General features: G+C 40.4%; 1 protein-coding gene across 1 annotated transcript in view; it reads left to right on the top strand.

Annotated features, from left to right (window-relative positions):
* NIPAL1 (NIPA like domain containing 1) overlaps positions 1-17,339 on the top strand; it is a 46,745-nt gene extending 29,406 nt beyond the window's left edge. The window contains exons 4-6 of the mRNA XM_077814581.1: positions 615-705; positions 4,272-4,432; positions 16,708-17,339. Of these exons, the coding sequence (XP_077670707.1) occupies positions 615-705; positions 4,272-4,432; positions 16,708-17,339 (884 nt within the window). The remainder of the gene's footprint in view (positions 1-614; positions 706-4,271; positions 4,433-16,707) is intronic.
* The last annotated feature ends 7,510 nt before the right edge of the window (positions 17,340-24,849 follow it).

Here is a 24,849-nt window from a genome sequence, read left to right as displayed (position 1 = left end):
GCTTGAGAGAGGCAGGCCCCACGCTTACGTAAGACCAAAAGAAAAAGCAAGCTCATATATAACCGAGAGAAAGGGGGCCATCCACAAGAGGAGGATGCCCTCCATAAAAAGGGCAGTAATTGCAAGTATATTGGCCAGAGAAAAGGGGCCCCCATGAGAGGCGGGTGCTGACCCCGTTACAGGATGTTAAAAATTTTAATAAAAAGACTTCAAGGGAAAAAAGACTTGTTTGATTTTTGTTCTCTTCCCTCCTGCCCCCAATCCTGTTAAACAAACCTAGGAATACAAACTGGAGTTGTGTGGAAAGAGGAAAATAGTAGTACATGAAAAGCTGTCCTCACTGCTACCATTACTGTTACATTTTAATATACCAATACAGTAATTTGAAAACTGTTCCTGTGTGTGTATTAACTCTGTAATATCTTTATTTTGGTTACATCCAGCGGTAATTGGTAGATATGTATAATTTTGAATATGTTTGAACATTAGTGTGGATAATAAGAAATATTATTTTACTACCTACCTTTCTTGTCAAACATCTTATCCTCTGTCTAGTGCCCATCATCTTAACACTTCTAGCAGTTTTTTCTGTACTAATATTGTTTCTCTTCTAGTGGGAGTAGGGGAGGCTGCCAACTTTGCTGCCTATGCCTTTGCACCTGCAACCTTGGTTACCCCATTGGGTGCACTGAGTGTTCTTATAAGGTTAGTATGAGTCAAAAGCAGCCACTGAGAAGTGAGCCTTTTACTATATAAGAAAATACTGTATTTTTATTGCACAGGGAGGATTTTAAAAGAAAACTCTGTATGGCAAATCCAGATAAAAATTTGGCTCCTAAATTACAAGGCCAGAAGGGACCACTGGGATCATCTAGTCCAGTGGTTCTCAAACTTTTTTTTTTTGCAGACCACTTGAAAATTGCTGAGGGTCTTGGCGGACCACTTAATCTTTCCAAATGTTGTTTGTACCATTAGCTAACTATTGTAAAGTGCTTTGGATAAAAGTGGTATATTAAAAAAACTTAATAATCGTTTTTTATTCTACAAATAAAAGCACACAACTCCTATTTTAATATCAGTAGTCTTACCTTTCTAATGCGATGGTTGTGCTCTCTCTCCCCTGCTGTGGCAGCTCCAGAGCTGGGGCTGGGAAGGAGAGGGATCTCTCCCTCTCTCCCCTGCCACAGCAGCCACAGAGCTGAGGCTGGGAAGGAAGGCTGTCTCTCCCTGGCAGTTGCAGCCCTGGAGCTGGGGAAAGTTTGCCTCTTTCTTTCTGGCTGCCACAGTCCTACATATCCGAAATTCCCCCCACTGCCCCTTCCCACCTACCCTCTCTTCCCACCAAGGCCACCATCTCACCTTATATGTGCGTCTTTTCCAGGGTCCAGGCACCTAATTAGTGCGGCTGCACAGGCGTGGCTCCACTAATTAGGTGGGTGACCCTTCATTCTCTTGTGTGCGGCTGCCCAGATGCGCACCTTAGAGGGAACTATCCGCGGACCACCTGAATGGAGCTCACAGACCACAGTTTGAGACCCTCTGATCTAGTCCGACTTCCTCAATAACACAGGCCATAGAACTTCTCCCATATAATTCCTAGAGTATACATTTTAGAAAAAGAAGCTGAGAATTGGCGAGAGGGGATGGATCACTTGATGATTACCTGTTCTGTTCATTCCCTCTGGATTGGCATTGGCCATGGTTGGAAGACAGGATCCTGGGCTAGATGGACCTTTGGTCTAACCCAGTATGGCCATTCTTATGAGCATCTCCCTTACAAAAGGAGACTTAATGAGCTTGGCTTGTTTAGCCTAACAAAACAAAAGCTGAGTGGAGATATGGTTGCTCTTTATAAATATATCAGGGGCATAAAAACCAGGGAGGGAGAGGAGCTATTTCAGTTAAGGGTCAAGGCTGGCACAAGAAGAAATGGATATAAGCTGGCCATCAACAAGTTTAGGCTTGAAATTAGATGAAGGTTACCATGAGAGGAATGAAATTCTGAAACAGCCTTCCAAGGGCAGTAGTGGGGGCAAAAAAACCTAACATGTTTCCAGACTGAGCTTGATAAGTTTATGGAGGGGGTGGTATGAGGAGGTTGCCTACAATGTCATATGGCCCATCTGTGAGGACTATCTCCAATGGCCAGAGATGGGATACTAGATGGGGAGAGCTCTGAGTTACTACAGAGAATTCTTTCCTGTGTGTCTGGCTAATGGGTCTCACCACAGCTCACGATCACCATATCTGGGGTTGGGAAGGAATTTTTCCCACAAGTCAGATTGACAGAGATCATAGGGCTTTTTTGCCTTCCTCTGCACCGTGGGGCACAGGTCATTTGCTGGTTTGAACTAGAATAAATGGTGGATTCTCTATAATTTAAGTCCTAAATCAAGATTTGAGGACTTCAGTAACTCAGCGAGTGGTTATGGGCTTATTACAGAAGTGGATAGGTGAAGTTCTGTGGCCTGCAAGGTGCAAGACGTCAGACTAGATTATTATGATGGTCCCTTTTGGTCTCAAAGTCTGAGATTTGATTACAGGGAGAAAATATTGGGTACTAAAGGCTCTTTAATCAAGCAAAGAAAGGCATAACAAAAAACAGTGGCTCAAAGTTAAAGCCAAACAAATTCAGATTAAATATAAGTCAAAAATTATCAATGAGGGTGATTAATCATTGGAAGAAGGTAGCTACCAAGGGTAGTAGTGGAGATGATGTCTTGTAGTGGAGCATGTCTTGATGTTTTCATATCCTGACTGGATGCTTTTCTGAAAGGTATGCTTTATTCAAAGCCAAGTTACTTTAATCAGGGTAAGAATAAATGGGTGAAATGTACTGGCCTGTGATATATTGGAGATCAGACTAGATGATCAAATTGTTCTCTGTGGCCCTAAAATCTAGCAATTATTATATCCATTTTCTTAGCTTCCAGTTTCTATATAGCCATACGCTTCTCAATTTGCTTGTTTGCATTAGTGTGTACTTAAAATAAGCTGTTGTGTTCACCTAATATATGTTTTGCAATTGTCTAATATTATATCACTTCATCTAGTCATGATGTTTCAAAGTTGTACGGTATAACTAATACATTGTAGTCTGCAACCATACCATTTTGGTGCATGATCCTGTTGGATCTGACAAGCTTAGAAGCATCAGGCTGTCAGTACTTGGATGGGAGACTCCAGGGAATATTTAAGTGATACAAGAAGTGATTAAGTAGGTGATGATTTTCCTTCCAAATCAGTACTATACTAGTTCCTCAGCATTGTGTGGGAAGACGCTCTGGTATGGATCCTGGTCACTTGTAATCACACAAATGTTAAATGATCTCATGGCACTTTATGTAAGAGTAGAGATGCTTGCCTCTCTGACCTGGCCAGATTCCAATTCAGTTAATTACATTCCATTTACCTAAAATGTCTCTTTGCCATTTCAACTGAATCATATCACTTTCTGTCCAAATTTATTGTAAATGTTACTGTGCATGCACAGTTTCAGAAGTAGATGAAATAATTTCTAGATGTATCTGTTTGAATATTGCAGTCCATCACAGTGTTATCTGAGTAGATATAAATCCCTAATCTCATGAGAGAGTTGAGATGCTTATCAGTTTGTAAGCACTGGTATTTTGTATGTGTGATGTGTTAGATGCTAAAGTAGTATAATGATATTGTGCTGAAACAAAGGTAAATTTAAAAAAGGTGGCAAATGCCTGGCTCGGGCACCAGTCTTGCTCGGATCCCATGTGAAAATGACCTAGTTCTAATCCCAAATGGTTGCAGTCCAACAGGACTACATCCTGACTTCTACTCTACAATCCTATGTTTTCCTTGCCACACTAGCTCCAGAAAAGCCAGTCTCCAGCTTTCTAAACCTGGGGGCCATTGATTCTTTAAGTCTTTTGTTCTGTGGCTTGTGTATCAGTAGGGCTTGCCTCTGTATTCATTCATAGGTATCCAAAAGGAAAAATGACTGGAAAAACTGGAGCTCTGTCTGACCTTGTAAAGTTATGGGGAAGGATGTGGGGGGAAGAGTCAAGGCCTGTTGGAAAGCCCCATAGAAAATGGGGCAAGATTTATCTGACCTTTATAGAATTTTTAAAAGCTTTGGAAAAAGGTTGATTTGGCTGGTTTTTATTTACTCTCAGCTGGTTTCCTTATCCCCAAATCCAAACTTTTTTTTAATTAGTATCACTATACATAAAAGCATTATGACTATATTATAAAGAGGTTCAGCTGCACAAATCAATTACCTTTTTTTAAATCCACAGTGCAATATTGTCTTCCTATTTTTTAAATGAAAAGCTCAATGTTCATGGGAAATTAGGCTGCATATTGAGCGTTTTGGGGTCAACGGTGATGGTTATTCATGCCCCTGAAGAAGAGGAGGTCACTTCTTTAGATGAAATGGAAATAAAACTGAAAGATCCAGGTCTGTAACTTAAATCATCTGTATTTAATGAAAAAATGCCTCTCAATGTCTCTTATTTTTATAGATATGTCAGCTCGCACTAGACCTGTCCATAAGTGAATAATTGGAGGGTTTTCCTGTGTTATATGTTACCATCACCCCATTCACTTTCACCTGAAGATGAAATGGAATTTGTTATCACTTTGGTGCTTTACTATACTATAGCATACCTTGAAAGCAAAAATCAGGCTGTGAATGTAAGCAAGCAAGACTGACTTGAAGCATCTTTACACTAGTAGTTAAAAAATAAACAAAGAAAAATCAGCATTTACAAGAAAGCATGGCTAACTCTAAATGCTGTGTCTGTTATCATATGAAGACCACAATAATACAGGCAGTCCTTGACTTTACGAGGTTCGACTTATGAACGGCACTTACGACATTTCTGAATTGACACCCTAATTTAACTTTATGGTGCTCGGTCCCGGAATGGAGTGGATTGCGGTTCCAAGTTATGACGTTTCAACTTATGATGTAATTTTCAGGAACCGATTGTGTTGTAAGTCCAAGGACTGCCTGTCGTTTGTATGGTGTAGTTAATTTCTTATTCTTGCCTGGTGCTCCTGGTTTCCAATCTGCAGATCTTGGAGAATATGCGGGAGGCACAGGGCCATTTGTGATGAGACTTTGTGAGCCAGTTATGACAGCAGCCAGAGTTCTATTCTGTTAGTGCTATGCTGGCAGCAGGGGAGTTATTACTATCCTTGCATTACCTATTTAAACAGAATAGCTAATATTTATATATGCTTTCTTAAAGATTGGGAGAGTGGGAAAGACTTTAAGGGTCTAGTGGTCAGTCTCCAGAGGCTCTTCACTCTCTCTGTTCCCTTCACTAGCCTCCTTGCACCCAGGCCCAGGCAGCTGAGTCATTTTGGGGAGGTGGAGATGGGGAGGAATACTTGTCTTTCCTTTTCCTGTCTACCCCTCTCTGGTGAGAGACCATGAGAGAGAGAATCTAGGGAAGGGAGTGTTGTATTGGCATCTGTCCTGTCAACCAGTAATGCAGGATTTGAGAGTGGTGCTGTTTGTTCCTGCTTCCCCGCTCCTACCATTAGCAGTGGGTGGTCCTTGTACTGCTTCAGCATGCCCCATAACTGCTGAGCAGCTTCTTTATTTAACAGCTAAGTTGCCTCCTTTGCATTCCCTAATGTTGTTCCACTGAGAAGTCCCTAGGGGACTGCCTCCCAGATGTCAGAGTAGGGGTGGGTCTTATTCCTGTGCAGAGGGCTGGATGCTCCTGGTAGCCCCATATCCCACCCATCCTATACCTCCTCAAATTATTATTATTTTTTTTTACATAAACACAACTTTGGCCATGATTGACCTATACAGAGTGCAGATCTACTCTGAAAATGAATTAAGTAAAATTCACTCATATCTGCTCACTTGAGTAATAGAAATAAATATTTAGCCCCAGATTTTAAAAATGGATGCCAAAAGCTAGGCACCTGGGTTGATTTCAAAAGAACGAAGTGCCCAGCAGTTTCCATTGATTTCAGTGGAGTAGTTGGGGGCTAAGCACATCTGAAAATGAAGCTGAGATAAGGAAAACTTTTGATTTTTTTTCTAGTAAATTGAAAATAAAATGGTATGGAAACCTATTGAGAGGCAATAATCCTGGAACCCCACAACTCCATATTTCCAGAGTCACTGTTCAGAACAGACATGCACATTAAGTGGTCTGTGTTTCTCTCTGTCCGTTTGTAACTCCACATTAGTAAGATTTCAGGAGCAACTTTTCAATTTATCTAGGGTATTTCTTTTAAAAAAAAAACAACAAAACTTAAAGTTCTCATAAGCCAGATTCTTTACGCACAGAGCATCCAGAGGTAGCTGGTACCCCCAGTGCAAGGGAACTGTCTGCCAGGGAAAGCTGTCAGAGGTGTCTCCACCACCTCCTGCATCAGGTATCCCACCTCCTGTTAGCATAAGGCCCATTTTTAAAACTGGTTGGGTTGTTTTGCCACCACTAGTGCTAATGAAAGGCTGCTCCAGAGTGTCTCTCCTCTGATGGCTAGAAACCGTCTTCTAATTTCCTCCCTAGTATTTGCCCCTATGATCTCTATAAATACATCAATTATATCATGAATCTTGCCCATATGCTCAGGGTTTAGCTGATCGCCATATTTGGGGTCAGGAAGGAATTTTCCTCCAGGGCAGATTGGAAGAGGCCCTGGAGGTTTTTCGCCTTCCTCTGTAGCATGGGGCACAGGTTACTTGCTGGAGGTGAGAGGGTTTTTTCAGGAGTGGTGGGTGAAATTCTGTGGCCTGCGTTGTGCAGGAGGTCAGACTAGATGATCATAATGGTCCCTTCTGACCTAAATATCTATGAATCCTTCAGCGTTAATTTTGCTGGAAGCCAAGTTCACTTAGTCTTCCTCCTCCCATAAGATTGACTTTCCATTCTCTTGATCATTGTAGTAGCCCTTCTTGGCACCTGTTCTAGTTTTGAATTAATCTTTCCAAACATGGATGATCAGAATTGTACACAGTATTTGAGATGAAGTCTTATCAGTGCTTTGTACAATGTCATTACAATTCCCTGTCTCTATTGGAAATACCTTGACTGAGACATCTTAGATCCCATTTGCCTTTTTCACAGCCATATCACATTGATTGAGTAGTACACCCAAGTCTCTGTCCTCTTCTGTCATTTCCAGTTGATTAGCCCCTAATTGTGACAGTTCTGGGGATGCCCAGGACTAAGTCACCTTGTTAGCGCCCTCCCCGCCCCCAGTGAGAGAGAGACTTACTGGTGCTTAACTGGGTGTCATCTCCCTGACCCTGCCAGCTTATTAGCCACCCAAACAGTCTTCTCAGACAATGTCAGCCCTTGCTTTTCCTTGCAGAACCCAGTACCGAAGCCGCTTTGAAGCATTCCCTTGTAGTATTTAGCCCCTCATCCACTGAACACTCACAGAATTTCCAGGTCAGCTGTCCCCAAAAGGAGAGTATTCACAACAGCTTGGATGATTCAGTTTAGGATCAGCTTTCTCATATAACACCACAGCACTGAGTTATATTTATAGTGAAAACAATCATAAGTTTATCATCAAAGACTGAGATTTAAGAGAGTAAAGATGTAAAACAAAATCATGACTCACTTTCTAGAGATTCAACTTAAATTCTATTTCAGGAAGTTTCTCACCCCAAATGTCTCTTGCATGTCTCTTCAGCCAAGCCTGATTGAGATCCCATTTTCATGAATGTACACAACGTCTGTTTAATTCCTTAGGTGCAGGCTAAAAGGGTGTCTTTTTGCCTTCCCCTTATATTTCCCAGAGTTAACTGTCTGTCCCCACAGACAGGGCAACCCTCTTTGGTTCAAGGTCTGGTGTCTTGTCTCCCTGTTGACTTTGTATGTAAATAAGTTGTGTTGTGTTGGCTTACAATACTTAATTTACATTTCAACAGAGATACACATCTTACCCCATCTGCAAGAAACCTGTTTTTCTCTTTGATTGGTGACAAACTTCAGAACATATTTGCAGTACGTATGCACGGCTCCCTAAATATCACCCATACATACGTCGCATGACAATCATGAGACTCAGCATGATATAAGTTGTTTGGGTTTTTTTAGAGACCTCCCATGACCTTATTCATGGATAAATACAATTAAAGCTGTGTGCTAGGTGTTGTGAGTTTGTCAGGCATGTTAGGGGTTTCAGTTACACAACAGTAAACCCTTTGCTAGTTGGCATTGAGGAGTTCTTCGGGTCATGGTAGCTTGTAGCAGAAACTTCTGTTCAAGTAGCGTCCCTATGTGTGTTCCACTTCAGGTGCACATGCACCCTGCTCATCTTTAATTGGAGATTTTCATTAGCAGTGTCTGTTTGGCTTGTGCATATGCTGCTGATATCTTTGTGCCTACACCAAGGCTATATCAGGCTGAAAAGGTGAACCGCCCTCCGTTTCTTCTCAACTGCCTTGGCCTGAAACGGATGTTCATGTGTCCACATTGTGCATGCCCTGGCTGCTTGCTGACTTTGGCCTAACTTATTTTAGTTTAGATAGCTTGTTTGTTTTATTTCCTGTGGGGAAATCCTCCCTTTGAGGGGCATGCCCAGTTCGGCAGGGGTTTAAACTGTGCCTCACCTGCAGAGAGTTCATCCTGGTCAGTGATGGGACATTCTGTCCATTTGCTGCCTGGGGGAGTCACATGTCGCATAGAAGTGCAACTTCTGTTTAGCCCTCAAATCCAGGGCACAAAAGAACCTGGAAAATCAAGCTGCGGCAGTTAATGATGGAGCACGCCCTTCACCCTGGTTTGGAACCAGGTCAGGAGAACCCAACTGTACACCAATCTCTGGGCATATCTAGTGCCCCTTCAACTTCAGCACAGCACTCTCCTTAAAAGAGAAAAGCCTCAGACCTTTTCTCAAGATCCCAAGAAGAGGCGCTCTAATTTGCCTCTTAAGGAATCCACTTCAAAAAGACCTCGCTCTCCAAGTTTGTCAACAGCCTCAGAGACTTCGACCTCAAGGCTTGGTACCGTAAAGGTGAAGGGCTCCTCCAGTACTGGCAAGGTGGGAAAATCCCACAGATCTTCTAAGAGAAATCATGGCTCTGAGAAGGCTCCAGTACAGTCAGATGGTCAGAGCAAACACAGAAGACTGGTACTGTCAGGCTCAACCCCTCTTCTGGTATCCCTGTTGGGCTGTTTGGTCATGTAAGGCTAAACCTCCAGCTATATCAGCAGCATCTGTGAAGCACTCAAAACCATCCTGCAGGGACACGGATATTGGTCTGTCAATATCTCAACCTCACTCGGTGCCGCAACTCTGCTTGGTACCACAAGACCTTAGGTACCTGAAAAACTTATTGGTGACTGCTGAACCAGATGGACCATTGCTTGCAAATACCAAATGTGTCTCAATACTGAGAACCACTCAGTCTCCAAACTCTTATGCATCCCTGGTATCATCTAATTCACCTCCCTTTTTGGTTGGAGCTCCCCTCTTAGAGAAAGAAGAGGATGATGATGATGATGATGATGGAGACCTACCTTCAGTATCTTCAGTCTCTGTCCAGGGTTCTCCCACATACACATATAGGAACCCCACTTCTCAAAGCCAGGGAGGATGTCCAGGGAACTTGTCACTCTTGGTGGGATGCCACCTTCTCCCCCTATGGCCCTCAATGGCCATACTGGGATCCCTGGGCAGCTTATCACCAACAGTTTTCCAGGCCCCCAACCCTCTCCCATCAGGGTGATAAGGAGACTCAAGCTTCTCCTTTCCAGCTACAGGAGGAAACATTTGATGATCAGGAGGCTAGGGCAGACTACTATCTCCTCATCATCACCAAATGAGGCAGTAATGCCTTCTCCATCTATAGCTGACGATTTTCAGCAGGTTCAAGTCTTCATTAGACAGGTGGCCAACTTCTTACAGATACCTCTTGACAAAGTCAAAGAATCTCAGCACAAACTTGGATATTCTTAACTCCTGAGATCATCTAGAGTAGCCCTTCCTGACAACAAGGCTCTTATGGAATCTGCAAAAACCATTTGGCAAACCTCAGGCACAATAACACCTATATGTAATAGTTAAAAAGTATTATGTTCCCACCGAAGACTCAGAGTTCCTATTTTCTCATCCTCCACCCAAATGTGTCTGGTAGTGGATGTAGTGAATGAATGGGGCAAACAACATTGATATAAATCCACCCCATACAACAGTGACCAGAAACACCTGGAATCTTACTCATCAGCAAACCTACAATTTCACATTGTGAATTATCAGGTGCTGATGGCCAAATATAACTTAACAAATTATGCAAGATGTGATTCTCTTATTCAACACCTTCCTCCAGACCAAAGGGAGCAATATCAGGCTTATATTGCTGAGGGGCAGTTACAGGCCAGAACATCACTTCAGGAGGTTTGGGCACCACCGCCTGTTCTATCACTATAGCAGTTGGTAATGCAAAGGGCATCCAGCCTCCAGTTGCCTAGTTTCTCCAGAGAAGTCCAGAATATGGTAGAGGATCTCCCATTTTGATGGACTAATGTTGTTCACAGAGAATACTGACGAGTCATTGCATAACCTTGGACTCCAGGTCCACATTACATTCATTAGCCCTCTATACTCCTGGAAACAAAAGAAAATTCAGTAGATTGCAGATGGGTGGGATCTTTGGATCAATGTAATTCTCTGGTTTTCAGAGACCAATTGAACCTTCAAGAAAGAGACATAGGTTCCAGAGAAAGAGATTCTCCAAACCACCCGACACAAGTTCGCAGCAGACTTCATCTTCGAAGCACCAGTTTTGACCAGATAGCTGAGGATTCAGACCCTCTGCTCTCTTTAGCCTGTCAGCTGCAACGATTTGCACGCTTCTCCACATCTGGAGACCAAGTTTCCCATTTCTGACAAGCATAGGAACATACCACCTCAGACAGATGGATGCTGAAAATAATATTGTGCTACACTATCCATTTTACCTCCCTCCCTCCTTCTAATCTCTCTCTCTCTCTCTCTCTCTCTGTCTCGATCAGTCTTCAGGGACCCCTCTCATGAGTTCTTACTAAGATAGGAAATACACTTCTTTTTTCATATAGGAGCAATAGAGCTGGTCCCCACTCAGCACCAGGGAAGGGGCTTCTACTTGAGGTACTTCCTTTTGCCAATAAATAAATAAATAAATAAAAATGGATGGGTGGAGACTAATCTTAGATATAAGACTCCTGAACAAATTTATGAGGTCTCAAAAGTTCAGGATGGTGACTCTAACAGCCATAATTCCTTCTCTAAATTCAGGGGATTAGTTTTCGGCTCTTTACCTTCAAGACACATACTTCCACATAGTGATACACACATCCCACAGAAGGTTCCTGCATTTTACCATAGCCCAGGATCATTTTTGGTACCGGATACTCCTATTTGGTCTCTCCTCAGCTCCAAGAGTTTTCAAAGGTTCTATCAGTAGTGGCTGCCTACCTGTGTCATCAGTAGGGCCCTACCAAATTCGCAGCAAATAGTCATCAAGCAACTGTAATATTCCTGTACCTCAATGATTGGCTGGTTAAGGGTTGGTCATAGCAGGAGGTGTTGACCACCAGACAGAAAGCACTTTCTCCATTCTGAAACTTGGGTCTTCAGTTGACTGGGAAAATCCACACTGATTCCTATACAGAATGTACAATTTATAGGGGAATCCCTGGATTTCTTGGCATCCAGAGCCTTTCTTCCTGTGGACAGATTCATGACACTATCAACCTTGTCAGAACTATTCAAGGTAGCCCCCAGAGTTGAATCAGAAGCTGTGTTCAACTTCTGTTACAAATGTGCAAGCCACCGTATGACCTAAACATGCTAGATGACATCTTTGCTGTTTCCAGGGATGGCTCAGATCAGTTTACTTGCCAAACAGTCACAACCTCGACAAGGAGTGTCAGTGTCTCAACAAGTGAAACACTCTCTAGACTGGTGGAAGGTTCATCGCAATGTAGGGTTGGGAGTTCTTTTCCTCCAACTGATGCCCACGATAACTATAACTACAGATACATCTCTGTTCGGATGGGGACCACATCTTGACACTCTAATGGTAAAGGGCAGATGGTTATCCCAAGAAACCACACTTCACATTAACCTGTTGGAGCTCAGAGCAGTCAGAAGTGCCTGCCTTCATTTTCTGCCTCTCATCAGACACCAGTCTATCAGACAATGTGGCCTGCCAGTTTTATATATATTGGCAGGGAGGAGCAAAATCCCCTTCCTCTGTACCAATGCAATAAGGTCGTGGAACTGGTGTATAAAACATTGCATAAGAATTTTGGCAATGTGTCTTCTGGGCAGGTAAAATGACACTGAGAGTGTCAGCTGTATTTTTTCCCAGATTACAAATGGAAGTTGGACTCCAAGATTCTTGCTGACATATTTCAGACTTGGGGATTTCCAGAAGTGGACCTCTTTGCCACAGCTACACACACAAAATGCTATCGCATCTGTCTGAGGTGGGGGAGAGTCAGGTTGCTATTCCTTGTGGGATCTCTTCCTCCTCACTCATATGAAAAAGCTGTTTATGTGTTTCCCCTGATGCCTCTAATTCTCTGAATAGTGAACAAAATCAGAAAGGAAAAGGGTGGGGTAGCATCATATATCAATCCAGCATCTTTGCCTTTTATTTTGATCACTCCTGAATAGTACATACCCTTCAATACCTGTATTCCAGTCATGATTACTGTTCCTCCATGTTTCTGTTATCCCTATAATACCTAGTTTCACATCCTGTATCAGTAGTTCTGGTTCCTCCATTTTGTTGCCCATGCTCCTCACATTAGTATACAAATATCTCAGTTGTTTCTGTCTGACCTCACACAATTTCCTAGCTGAATTAGGTATAGTCCTTTAGCTGCCCCTACTTCTGATGTTCCTTTATCCTTTACTATATCCTCATTTGCCTGATTTTCCTTTTCCTATGTATTAAAACCAGGCATGTCAATTACACAAGTCTCTCCCAACCTTCTCCTCCCATTTCTTAATTTTAAGCTCTCCTCATCAGTTGTGCCAGCCTTGATTCCAGAAAGTTAGTACCTCAAGTAATCTGGTAGAGTCCATCCATTGAGAAGAATCCTCTGTCCATGAATGACTCCAATGAATAAACATCCCCAAACCTTCCTCATAATGCCAATACTTGAGCCTTCTGTTGATCTTCTTTGCCTTGTTATTCCCTCACCTTTCTTCTCTAGGTACTGGAAGAATTACACTGAAGATCAACTGAACCTTCACTTCTTTGAACATCTTCCCCAGCCTGGCATGATCCATTAGGAATCTTTCCCCCTCACCCCTCCAAATGCCATCAGGATACTTTTCAGCCTCAGGTCCACATATCCTGGCAGACAGCTCTGGTGACAAGTATGTTGATCCTTCTTTGTAAGCAGTCCCCAGTCTCATCGACTTGCCTCTTCCTGATGTTAGTGTGAATTTCAGGTTCCCTCCCTTTTGTTCTTCCTTCCTTCTGTCTGCAGATCATTCTGTCTTCTGTTCTTTCTCACAGCCTCCTATATATAATTCTCATCCTTTCTAGACAGGAACCCAAGCCCTATCTTTATAGTAGTGATGGGTTGGGTCACAGAAACTCCGTCAAGACTTTCAGTAGATGTGCTGAGATACCACTGAGAACAAACCCCCCTGACAGAAAAGACTTCCCTCCACTCCTGTCTTGCTGAGCTAGACACACCAGTCAGCTCCAGCACAGACCAAGAGGTTGGGCCGCAGGGCTCCCCCCCAATACACAGAAACAAAGATTCACTTAGCCCACAGACTTTCCCAGCACCCAGTATTCAGTCTTTCTGGGAGCCTAAACCCTGAATAAATCCGTTTTCCTCTGTATAAAGCTTATGCAGGGTAAACTCATAAATTGTCCGCCCTCTATAACACTGATAGAGAGAGAGATGCACAGCTGTTTGCTCCCCCAGGTGTTAATCACTTACTCTGGGTTAATTAATAAACAAAAGTGATTTTATTAAGTATAAAAAGTAGGATTTAAGTGGTTCTAAGTAATAACAGACAGAACAAAGTAAGTTACCAAGCAAAATAAAACAACACACACAAGTCTAAGCCTAATATAGCAGGAAACTGAATACAGGTAAATATCACCCTCAGAGATGTTCCAATAAGCTTCTTTCCCAGACTATACTCCTTCCTAGTCTGGGCCCAATCATTTTCAGGCCAACGTTATGGTTTATGCCCTGGATCCAGCAATCACTCACACCCCCGTAGTTAGTCCTTTGTTCCAGTTTCTTTCAGGCATCTCTTTGGGGTGGAGAGGCATCTCTTGAGCCAGTTGAAGACAAAATGGAGGGGCTTCCAGGGCCTTTTATATTCTCTCCCTTATGGGCAGAAACCCCTTTGTTCTTTGGTGCAAAATCACAGCAATAAGATGGAGTTTGTAGCCACCTGGGCAAGTCACATGTCCATGAATGATCCAGCTTTTTGCAGGCTGACGCCATTGTTTACATGTTAGTTTGAACGTTCCCAGGAAAGCTTAGATGTGGATTGGCATTTCCCAAAGTCGATTGTTAGTTAAGTACTGCCAATTACTTGAACAGCCCCTTCACAATATATTGGCCAAACCTCCGTTATGTGTTTCCTACAGCAAACACTTCAAATACGAGCATAGAGCCAATGCTCATAACTTCAGATATAAAAAGATACATGCATACAAATAGGATGAATATATTCAGTAGATCATGACCTTTGCAAAGATATGTTACATGCATATCTAGAATTCAGCATATTCCAGTTATGTAATATTCACACTTATAAACATATTTTAATAAAAATATGGAGTGCAACGTCACAATAGTCTCTCCTGCTGGGATTGGCTTCCTTTCTCTTCTTCCTCACCACTACATCTTCTGCCTCCTTCTCCTCCTCATTCTCCAGTTCCGCAAACATATTCCTCAACTTTCTTCTCCTCTGCTTTTTCCTCATGATTGCATTCTTCCAATGGCCAACCTCCTCATTTAGCAGTCTGCCCTCTGGGTCCTCTTGTGCAAAAGATGTCTGCAAATCTTGAGTCTTTGCAACTTCCTATCTCCTCTCCTCCACGTCTTCAAACCCTCATTCAAACTCCATCATCCTCTCCAGCTGCATCCTCAGATTTTCTCTTCCATGAGCTCTACCAGGCAACATTTCATACATAAGTGGCTTCTCTTGGGTACCCACTCACAGATGATAATACATCAACACATGGTTCTACATCCAGTCATCTTTGTCTCCCCTCTTACTTGGATCACTTCTAGTGCTGCCTCAGTAGCCCTCATAGTCTTCTCTTCGTAGTCCCTAGCCTTAAAGAAGAAAGGACAAAAATCCCCCAAACAAACTCACCTGTTTGTCGGGTACAAGCTGAAACTTAACACAAGAAGTCTTTTAGAAATGCCTACTATATACACAGCATATAATGAAGCACAACTTCATTATCCCTCAGGGTTACCTTTTGAGATCCGAGTCATTGGGGAAGCCTTGGCTGCATGGTCCAGGAATCCCCTGCAGTTAATGTAGGAACCCAAAGCTTTCATATACATGGCACTGTGCCTCTGGCATATTCTCCAGGAGATGCCAATTTTGAGGATAGAATCCCCTGCCCTGTCTTGGGCAGAGGCCCAGACTGATCTTTAAGACACTATGTAAGTCTATTTTTTTTTCTTCTGCCCTTTCAGCCAACTCATGTAGGTTTTTCCATGGGAGGAAGAAATCTGACTAATAAAGCTTTCACTTCCAAGCCATCTGGATGGCAATGACCAGAAATTGTTGCCCTCACGTGACTGATTCTTGGCCTATGTGAAATGAATTATTGGTTTCATTCTAATTTAAAGCAAACATGGCCACGTCACAAACTGGTCCATCGCTGTCTGACTTAGCAGACAGCCCAAAAATTGATGTATGCGTGGGGGAAACTTGCACAGCTGCTACCAGCATTGTACCTGTTCTTGGGTCAAATTAGAGCTCTTCGCTCTTCTTGGTTGTCAATCTGGAACATTTAATGAATAATATGTTCATTCTTTATGTTCATAATAATTAATCAGCATGTGTGTTGTGAACTCTCCAAAATTTGTGGTACAGTCTGAAGCCACAAAGGATTTTTGGGTTCAGGACTAGTTTTAGGACTAACATCTAGACTGAGTGGAGGTGTTCTGGAATAATAAATACTATATAATAAGCACAGAAGTAGCTATCAGAACCCCGTTATATTCAAGCACTGCTGTGAAAAAGAGGGTAGGAGGGCTTGACAGATTATAGTGTGGAAAAGAGGATTGCCCAGAGTGAGAGTTTGAAAAACTGAGACTATCAAGGCCAACCAAAAACTATGAATTTGCTTCGGTGAAGTGAGCATCCCTTGGTTAGGCTAATGCAATGGAACCACGCATGGGGGCTGAGAAAGAGCACCAGTATTTTTATAGGGCTGTGTGTATATATATGTCTGATATAGTTCATTAGTTGTCTTTTAAATGGCCTAGTAAAATGCATAACTTCATTTACAAATATAATAATGTCTTAATGTATCAGAATACTGTAAGCATAAAGCAGGTTAGATTCTTATACCTAAATACTGGGCTAATTTCACTGTTTGAGTAAGTGGGTGTAACTCTATTGATTGCACTGGATTTGTGCCAGTATTTATATTGCAGTTAGAAAAGCTGTATAACTTTTTTGTACCTGACTGAATCTGATTTGAAACTGTACCTCATTAATTGTGTGTAACTTCTTTTTCTCCTTCCCAAACAGTGTTCATTGCATTTGCTGTGGTTATAACTGTGGTCTCCCTGGTGCTGATTTTTGTTGTGGCTCCAAGGAAAGGTCAGACAAATATACTGGTCTACATATCAATTTGTTCAGTGATTGGTGCCTTCTCTGTCTCATCTGTCAAGGGCCTCGGCATTGCCATTAAAGAAATACTGGAGCAGAAGCCAGTTTACCAACATCCGCTGGTTTATATTTTGGTGGGGACTTTAGTGCTCTCGGTCAGCACTCAGATCAACTATCTTAACAAAGCATTGGACATGTTTAATACATCTCTAGTGACACCTATTTATTATGTATGTTTCACTACTACAGTTGTGACATGTTCCATTATCCTGTTTAAAGAATGGAATAGCATGGACTTGGGTGATATCATTGGCAGCCTCAGTGGATTCTTCACCATAATCATAGGCATTTTCCTTTTGCATGTTTTTAAAAATACTAATATCACCCTGAAGCAATTGACATCTACAGCTATAAAAGAACCCGCATTGCCTCTTCATGGATATGATGCTCATCATACTTTATTGGAGAACATGGAGAGCCCCACGCTGGCATATGAGGAGGACAATCCTTTGTTCAGTCGAGGAAATGCACAGGGAGCTATTTGCCATTAAAATTTTGACATGCAAACCAGATCCACCTACATCAATCAGAACTGTCTCTGCTTTTTTCCTGGGGGGAAAAAAAACTTTTATGAAGTGAGATAAATGTTGGCAACAACAGTGTGTGCTTGGAGAAATAGATAAGTCACTATGATGTTAGTTATTGAATGGAAAACTGTTGTATGTAATCAATGACACAAATAGAAATCTGCCATTGAGACTTTTTCATTGCCCATATCTCTGACAGTATATGACTTCCTCAGTCTCCTTATTGTGGTTTTGTCAATTGGAAGACTTTCTTTTTCAGCTGAAGAATTGCAATATGTGCAATATATATTGATAAAGTGCAATTTTCCTTCATGATATGGGGTAGTGTTACCACTTTATTAAGGTAACAGGCACTTTATAGGTATCTTAATAAAGGCATTACTAGAAGAATATGATGACCATTTCAAAGATTGAAATGCAAATATATTGTCACGGTTAATGCATATATAACATTCAACTTTGAAGCCTATCAGTTAGCAGATGTCCTGAAGGAAACACAGCCTTCCCCCATTAACAGTTCTATATTAAAACTTAATTTGTTTAAATGAGAACTTCATTTGTGAGCATTGAGCCCAGTTCAGATACTTTGAAACATAAACACCATACTTTTGTAGCAGTTTTCTGGTATCTAGTCTCTTCGAGCTTTTTCTTTTTTCCTTGGTTAGTTCCTGTTTTTTGATGTTAAAGTCCAGTTCTTCTAACTGAGTCTGGATTTTTTTCCTATATAAAAGCTATACATGGAGCTTTTAACTATTTCTAATGCACTATAGTGTTGACTGTATATTAAGCAAAGAATACCATAATTTACCTTTACTGTACTGAGTGATCAAGGAGCATCAAATCATTGCATTAAGTGATTTGTCTAGCCCTTATTTTCTACAACTACTTAGTATTTGCCTCACAAATGTGTCAACTTCTTTTAAAATTATGTCTTGATGGCTTATCACCTGTGTTGCAAGAACCTCTAGGTCACAGTGTTGGCCATGAAACCTATAAAAGACAGCTGATCTATGCACAGATGATATTTTATTGCATAATTTCTATTTAATTTGACACCTCTTTCCCTGCCATATTGTGAGCCAGAAAGTGACTTCAGCTATCAAATGTGTAGGTCCAGTAGACTTGGATGGTCAAGTTCTATAGTGTCTCCTCAGCACAGCATCACCACACAGCGTGGCTCCCTTACTGAATTCCGAGCCTCTTCAGCAAGAGGTGATTTTAGGATTTAATCAATTCACTTTCCTTGCTCAAAAGTGATATGTAAAACATGAGATGGGGGATTTTCAGTGTGTAACAAAGAAACACAAACAGATCTTTTGCAATTTAGAAAATGAAATGTTGCTCATTCTACTTTTACAAAGTAAGCCTGTGCTGTGAAGTTCACTTTAGTTTAGATGCATAAGAAAGTTTCTTTAACTTTGAAGAGTTCCTGACAAGAGGAAAATGGACTGCCATGTTTCACAAGTATTTGTATATCTGCATAACTTGTAAGGTTGTGTATTTTATTTAATTTTTGGGAGGTATTCTTAATGTGTCTTATTTGCTAATGATTGTTTCCCCTTATTATTTGGAAACTACCAAAAACCAGACTGATAATAGTGTTCAGAACACTAGTGTAAAACCATTTTAATCCCAAGTTTTAAACTAAATATACCTTTTTTAGCTTGGCTATGAGGGTAGTTGGAACACATTGACACAGACTATCAGTTATAGCAATCATTTGCAGATTGCCTTTAAACCACCCTCCTGTGAAATACTAGTTTGACTGAAGTGGTTTGTCTAGCTGTAATCCTCAGTAAGGTAAATACGGTATTACAGGGAAATGTTGCTATCATCAGATCCTTTCTTCACTCAGAGTTCAGGAGCATAGCCTATTACAACTTCTTTTGAGAAGCATGTGGAATAAGGCTGGAATAGTTGCAGCAACGTTGCATGCAACAGGAAGAGACTTACAAAAATTCTTCTCACTTTTTAAATACGAGCGTTCATATAGCTTTAGATGTTCTTCAGACATTCCAAATGAGCAATACAGGGGATGTACAGAGACTATTTGGGGTTTTATTATTCAGGTGTGTAAGATCAAACTGTTCAGCACAAAAAGTGGGTAATACGTTACTGTAAATTTACACCATTAACTTTAGAGAGTTTGGCCTTTTAATAAAAACTTGCATTGCTTCTCAGTGGAAATTAATTATGCTGGTTACAGTGTAACGTTTAGAACAAAGTTTGTATTTTTTTTAAAAGGAAGTCTATTGGCATATGGCTTGCCTATGTTTTCATGTATAACTATCATAGTTGTATGCACAAATGGTTATTTGCATGAACAAATGCCCAGTTAGACATGTTTGTATATGTATTACTATTTTTTAAATGAAATACTACTTGTACATTTTTGCATATGCACATGGGCTACCTATTTTTAAACCTGGCTCTGACAAAATCTGCGTGGTTGTAATAAGTATGAAATAAGTCTTTCCTGATGAACCGGGTTAGTTTGTAATCATACAAAGTTAACTTCCATAAAGAAAAATGGATGTAAAACTTGTTTTTCCTAAAGTATCAAAACCCCATAGTTAATGCTTATTTTCATTATGTCCAAGAACACTAGAATGTCAATAAAGGAAATAGTTGTTTTTATTATGAGATTTGATTCTTAAAATACTTTTGAATGAATTACTTAACTAAAAGAGATTTTATATTCTGTTGGAAAGGTTTATATTTAGTGATTGCTTCCCTTGAAGGGTTTTAAAGTTTTGAGTATAAAGATATTCCACTGTTTTGTCTTGTAATAAAAAGTATATATTAATTATGTGCTAGATCATGTTTTCTTTAAGAGAAAATGCAGTAAATAGGTTAAATGCTATAGTAAAATCAAACATATCTGTTTAATCTGAACAGAACTGTATTATCTCTGTGGTATCCCATCATGTGTATCATTTATATACATGCCCATCTAAATGAAGGAGATTGTTAGGCTGAGTTCAGTGTAGATAATGGCCTGATCATGAACTCAGCTGTATCAATTTTGCAGCAGTGTTAACTGCATTGACTTGAGGGGAGTCAGTCTGCATTTAGACCAGAACGGCTGAAATCAGAATCTAGCCTATAAGCTTTAATCAGTACAATTACCCTATTATAACTCATTCATTATTATAATTCTGTTTTTGAATACCCAAAGATGTGCAAGGCACCTTCCAAGACAGATTAAATACAGGCCCCTCCAGACAAAAATGGCACAAGGAGAGGAAAAAGAGGGTGACAGTAACAAGTTCATATAGTTTTGCAGCAAGGCACATGTATAGCTTAGTAGGTTTGTGTTTTGTTTTTTGTTTTTTTGTTTTTTAAAGGGAACTTTCTTCTTGTTTCTCATAGACAAGATGGCAAAAGTAAGATTTTTTGGGGGGAACCATTTGTATGTGGTAAGGGAGGTTGGTATATAGGTGTAGGGATGAGAACAGTTCCAAGTTTTAAGGGAGCAGCATGCTATAAGGGGTGGAGAGAAAACGCCAAAGAAGGTAGTGAAGTTGCTTTCAGCACCAGAGCAGACTGAGAGAGTTAGAAAATGAGACCAGGTCTGAGAAATGCTGTGGATAAGGTAGGGGTTTACTGTGGACTTTGCACAGCAGAAGACCAACAGTTGAAAGAGATTGAATGATACAGAAGATGATGGACCAAAACAGGATAGAAACAGGGCCAGATCACACCCCCAAATATCCACACATAGAGAGTTACCTCCTCCTGTGTGTGGAGGTGGGGTCTCAGTTGCTTCCTTGGCACTGTATTCAGTCTGTACATACGCTCCATTCTGTGGAGTCCTCTCTTGGTCTGCAGTAAAAATAAAATGGAAATTCATGAGGTGGTAGCAATTACCATCCATTCCCTAACTCTGCAACTTTCTTGCTGCAATGGCAGCAAGGGAATGGAATCTCTGCTCTTGGTACTACAAGATAGGCAAATAATACTACAAAAAGGACTGTATTCACAGAAGATGGCCTCAAATTTTCTTTTTAGTAACTTGACTGTATTCTTGAGATGGTGAAGAAGGTCAAATATGCTCTGCAAGGAAAGCAAGCCAGCTGTTAGACTAACTGATACTTATATTTAGCAAGATAATTCTATAAAATTCTATAATGCTATAGAGATAATTGGGGGGTGGCATGAGTGGGAAAGAGAAAAACAAACCACGTCTAAAAAGCATGTTGGCTAATGACCTGAGGAGGTACAATGCCTTTAACTAAGCAGCAAATCTCAAAAGATCCCTGTTAGGTCAGGGTAATTTTGTTGAAGTTACTTTATCATTTGCATGGAAAACATCTGAAAACTTAGCTGAGCAAAACACTGGAAATGCACCATGGGAACAACCCAACATTAGCAGGATATGGACTAGTGAGATGATCTGATAAGTCGTTCCCACCTCTGGCTTCTGTGATTCTTCTTTCCTGAGTTTTAAGTTGTTTTTCCTCAAATACCTAATACAATAAACACAAGAATGCTATTTATAAAGTAACATGAAGTGTTTTTGAGGAGTGGGGAATAGTTAAAGAGTTCAAAAGGTGATATCTTGGTTTGTGTCAGAATTTGGAAGAAGTCAGATATCACCTGGCTGTAAGCTAATCTGTATACAAGGTATTCATAGGGTAATACAGTGTCAGGGTGCCAAATGCCAATTAACTAGTAAATTATATATCCAGCTAGTGAATGATAGTGCAGACTTTGTTATTACTGACATAAAACTTGTTAGCTAAGTACAACAGATTTCATGATAAACATATCTGGTAAAATTTTCAAAAACACCTAACTGGCATAGGGTCCTAAGTTTGGCTCCTAGGTCAGTTAGGCACTTTTGAAAATTTTATACATTATGGTTTAGTGCATTGTGTTAGGATTTGCAGTAACTAATGTTTAAAGGATCTAAAGCTACAAGGAAAAAATATCCGTATATTGATTATAGACTTTTTGAGGGAGCTCAGATATGTCAGACAGCAGTGAGTGAGTAGAAATTGATTAGATCCATGTAAATCAAAATGATAAAATATAACAAAAAAGAGGGAAAATCAAATTTTAACATAAATTCTTGGTAATATTAGGCTCTCCCTATGTCCCATATGCTAAAGTTAACAATAAGTAGTTTAATCATCTGAGGCATGCAGTCTAATAGTAAGCTGTATCTGCCTTGTCAGAAAATAATGTCTAATGATTCTGATTTTTGTCACGTAGATTCAATTTACTCTCTAAAATACTTTTCACTTGTTACCAGGCAACTATGAAAATCCTGTACATATGAATATTAGATATTTACAGCTGAGATATTTTTCAATAGTAACTTTAAATGTGCTTTTTCCCAGCAAAGCCAATATAAAACTTACATCCAAAATATTAGTATGCCTCCTATGTCCTCCTACGAGCCCTTTACTCATACTGTGAGTAATGCTAAATGGTTGAGTGTTCTCATTTTGTAATTAGGCATTCTGTACATAGAAAAAATGAGATCTTTATTCACCCACACAACAGGGCTAGCAATACAGACTTTAGTCTTCTGTTTTCCAAGAGCACCGTAGAGCTGATCTTTCTGTTAGTACCTGTTAGTAAATAGTAATATCTTTAATTCTTTCTTTCTGTATATTTGATTCATTTATATGTATTAATTATTCTTTAGAATCTTTATCTTCAACAAAGACTATGTCTGAAGTCTAAGGCCCAAAACACGGGTCTTGACCAATGTGTAATCCTTTTCAGGAATTTTTCATTATGCTGTATTTAATAACTCTAGGGCACCTTTATGTCTATAAAACTCTAGATATTCTTGGAAACCATCTCCTTAATGTATATATAAAATGCTAACATTAGCATATATAGACTAGGGAAACTAATAAGAGATTATTGTTATAGCAGATGTTTTCTGTTGGGGAAGTCAACATGGAAGAATGATTGTGGGGTAGACTCAGAGATATTAACCTGAAGAATTGTTAGTCCTCTGAGCTGTAAATAATCATGCCTTCTCACATGAGTCAGGTAAACTGAGACTGTATAGAAATGTCATCACAACACATGTTTCTGGGAGAATATTCTTGGCAACTAGGTTTCCTTTGTCTGAAACCCTATATAAAGATAATGATATGAAAACTTAGGTTTGGGGAAATGAAAACTGCATGTCCCTTTCAGATGCAGGTCAGACACACATCCAGTTCTTAGTCTGACAACAAAGGGTGGTAATGTATCTATGTCTGTGTTCTGTATAGTGCTGTACTAATCTCTGATTAATAATCTTAGATTAAATAATTTCATTTGAGCCTGTTATTTTGTTGTACCAATAAAATAAAAACCAGCAGAATCTTATTAAAGGGAAAAAGGCAAAATACCACATTTATTGTGAATACAGAAAGAATCATAGTAAGCAGTTAGTTATAGTTATAACATTCCATTCAATCTCATATTTATTCACACATTCATTCATACAAACACACACACACAGGTTCTGCAAGGTTGTTATCATAGTTACCAGCCTTAAAGTTGCTCATGCCAAGCCACTGGCCATGTGGCCTGGACATGAGGAGGGAGCAGGGCCTTGTCAGATGCTCATCTGATGCTCCTGGAAGTTGGTTTGCAGAATCAGACCTCCCAAAGTTCTCATTTTTTAGAGTCTATTTTTATAGGAATTTCTTCCTATGCCAGTCTATGGGAATTGCTGCTTCATGCTGTTGCTGAATCAATCAGCAGATAGCACATTCCTGACGGCTCCAAGATGTTATCTTGTTCTTTGGTTCTCCCATTCTTGAGGCTGTTGGGTGGATTCCAGTCTGCCCTCCGGGGGGGTCCTCTGGTTATTTCCACTTGACGCCTTCTTCAGCCGATGGACACTGGATTCTTAGGCTGGCACCTCCCTGATCATTCAGTTATTATCCACACCAAGCATCCATCCACATACATCCTCTATCTCTATTTTAATCCCAATTGTTAATACAACAAAAGGGCGGGGAGTCTCTGGGTGCTGTTTCTGTTGTTAGAGTATTGCTTTGAGTCTCTCTCTCTCTGAATTGCTTTGAGAATAGACTCTGTCTTAGAATGTACTAACGCAATTAGCAGCTTGCAAGTTTCACACATAGAGGGAGAGAAACAGTACCAAAAACCAAGAGACCTCTTAATTAGTAATACCCTGGAATTTGAACTATGGGGAATCAAACTCATTTGTGATTTTAATACAGAACTTCTTTAATATGATCCAACAATTTTGACAACCTCGAGTCATTAACTCAGACACGCAACACCTTCAAAGATGGTCAATAGGAGTTGAGGTCACTCAGCACCTTCCAGGATCAGGGCAATATATATTCACTCTAAAACGAGAGGATAAAAAACTTGATCTCTCCTTCACCTGCCTATTATTTTTAAATTTAAAGTTCACTAAGTATATGTTCTACAGTTTTTTATAAATTTTACCATAAAACTTGCTGATAAAACAGTTGGATATTGCTTT

Source organism: Eretmochelys imbricata, chromosome 4 (genome assembly GCF_965152235.1).
Source record: "Eretmochelys imbricata isolate rEreImb1 chromosome 4, rEreImb1.hap1, whole genome shotgun sequence".
NCBI classification, from domain to species: Eukaryota; Metazoa; Chordata; order Testudines; family Cheloniidae; genus Eretmochelys; species Eretmochelys imbricata.
The sequence above is the reverse complement of the archived record's forward strand: the minus strand, read 5'-3'. Positions and strand labels throughout refer to the sequence as shown.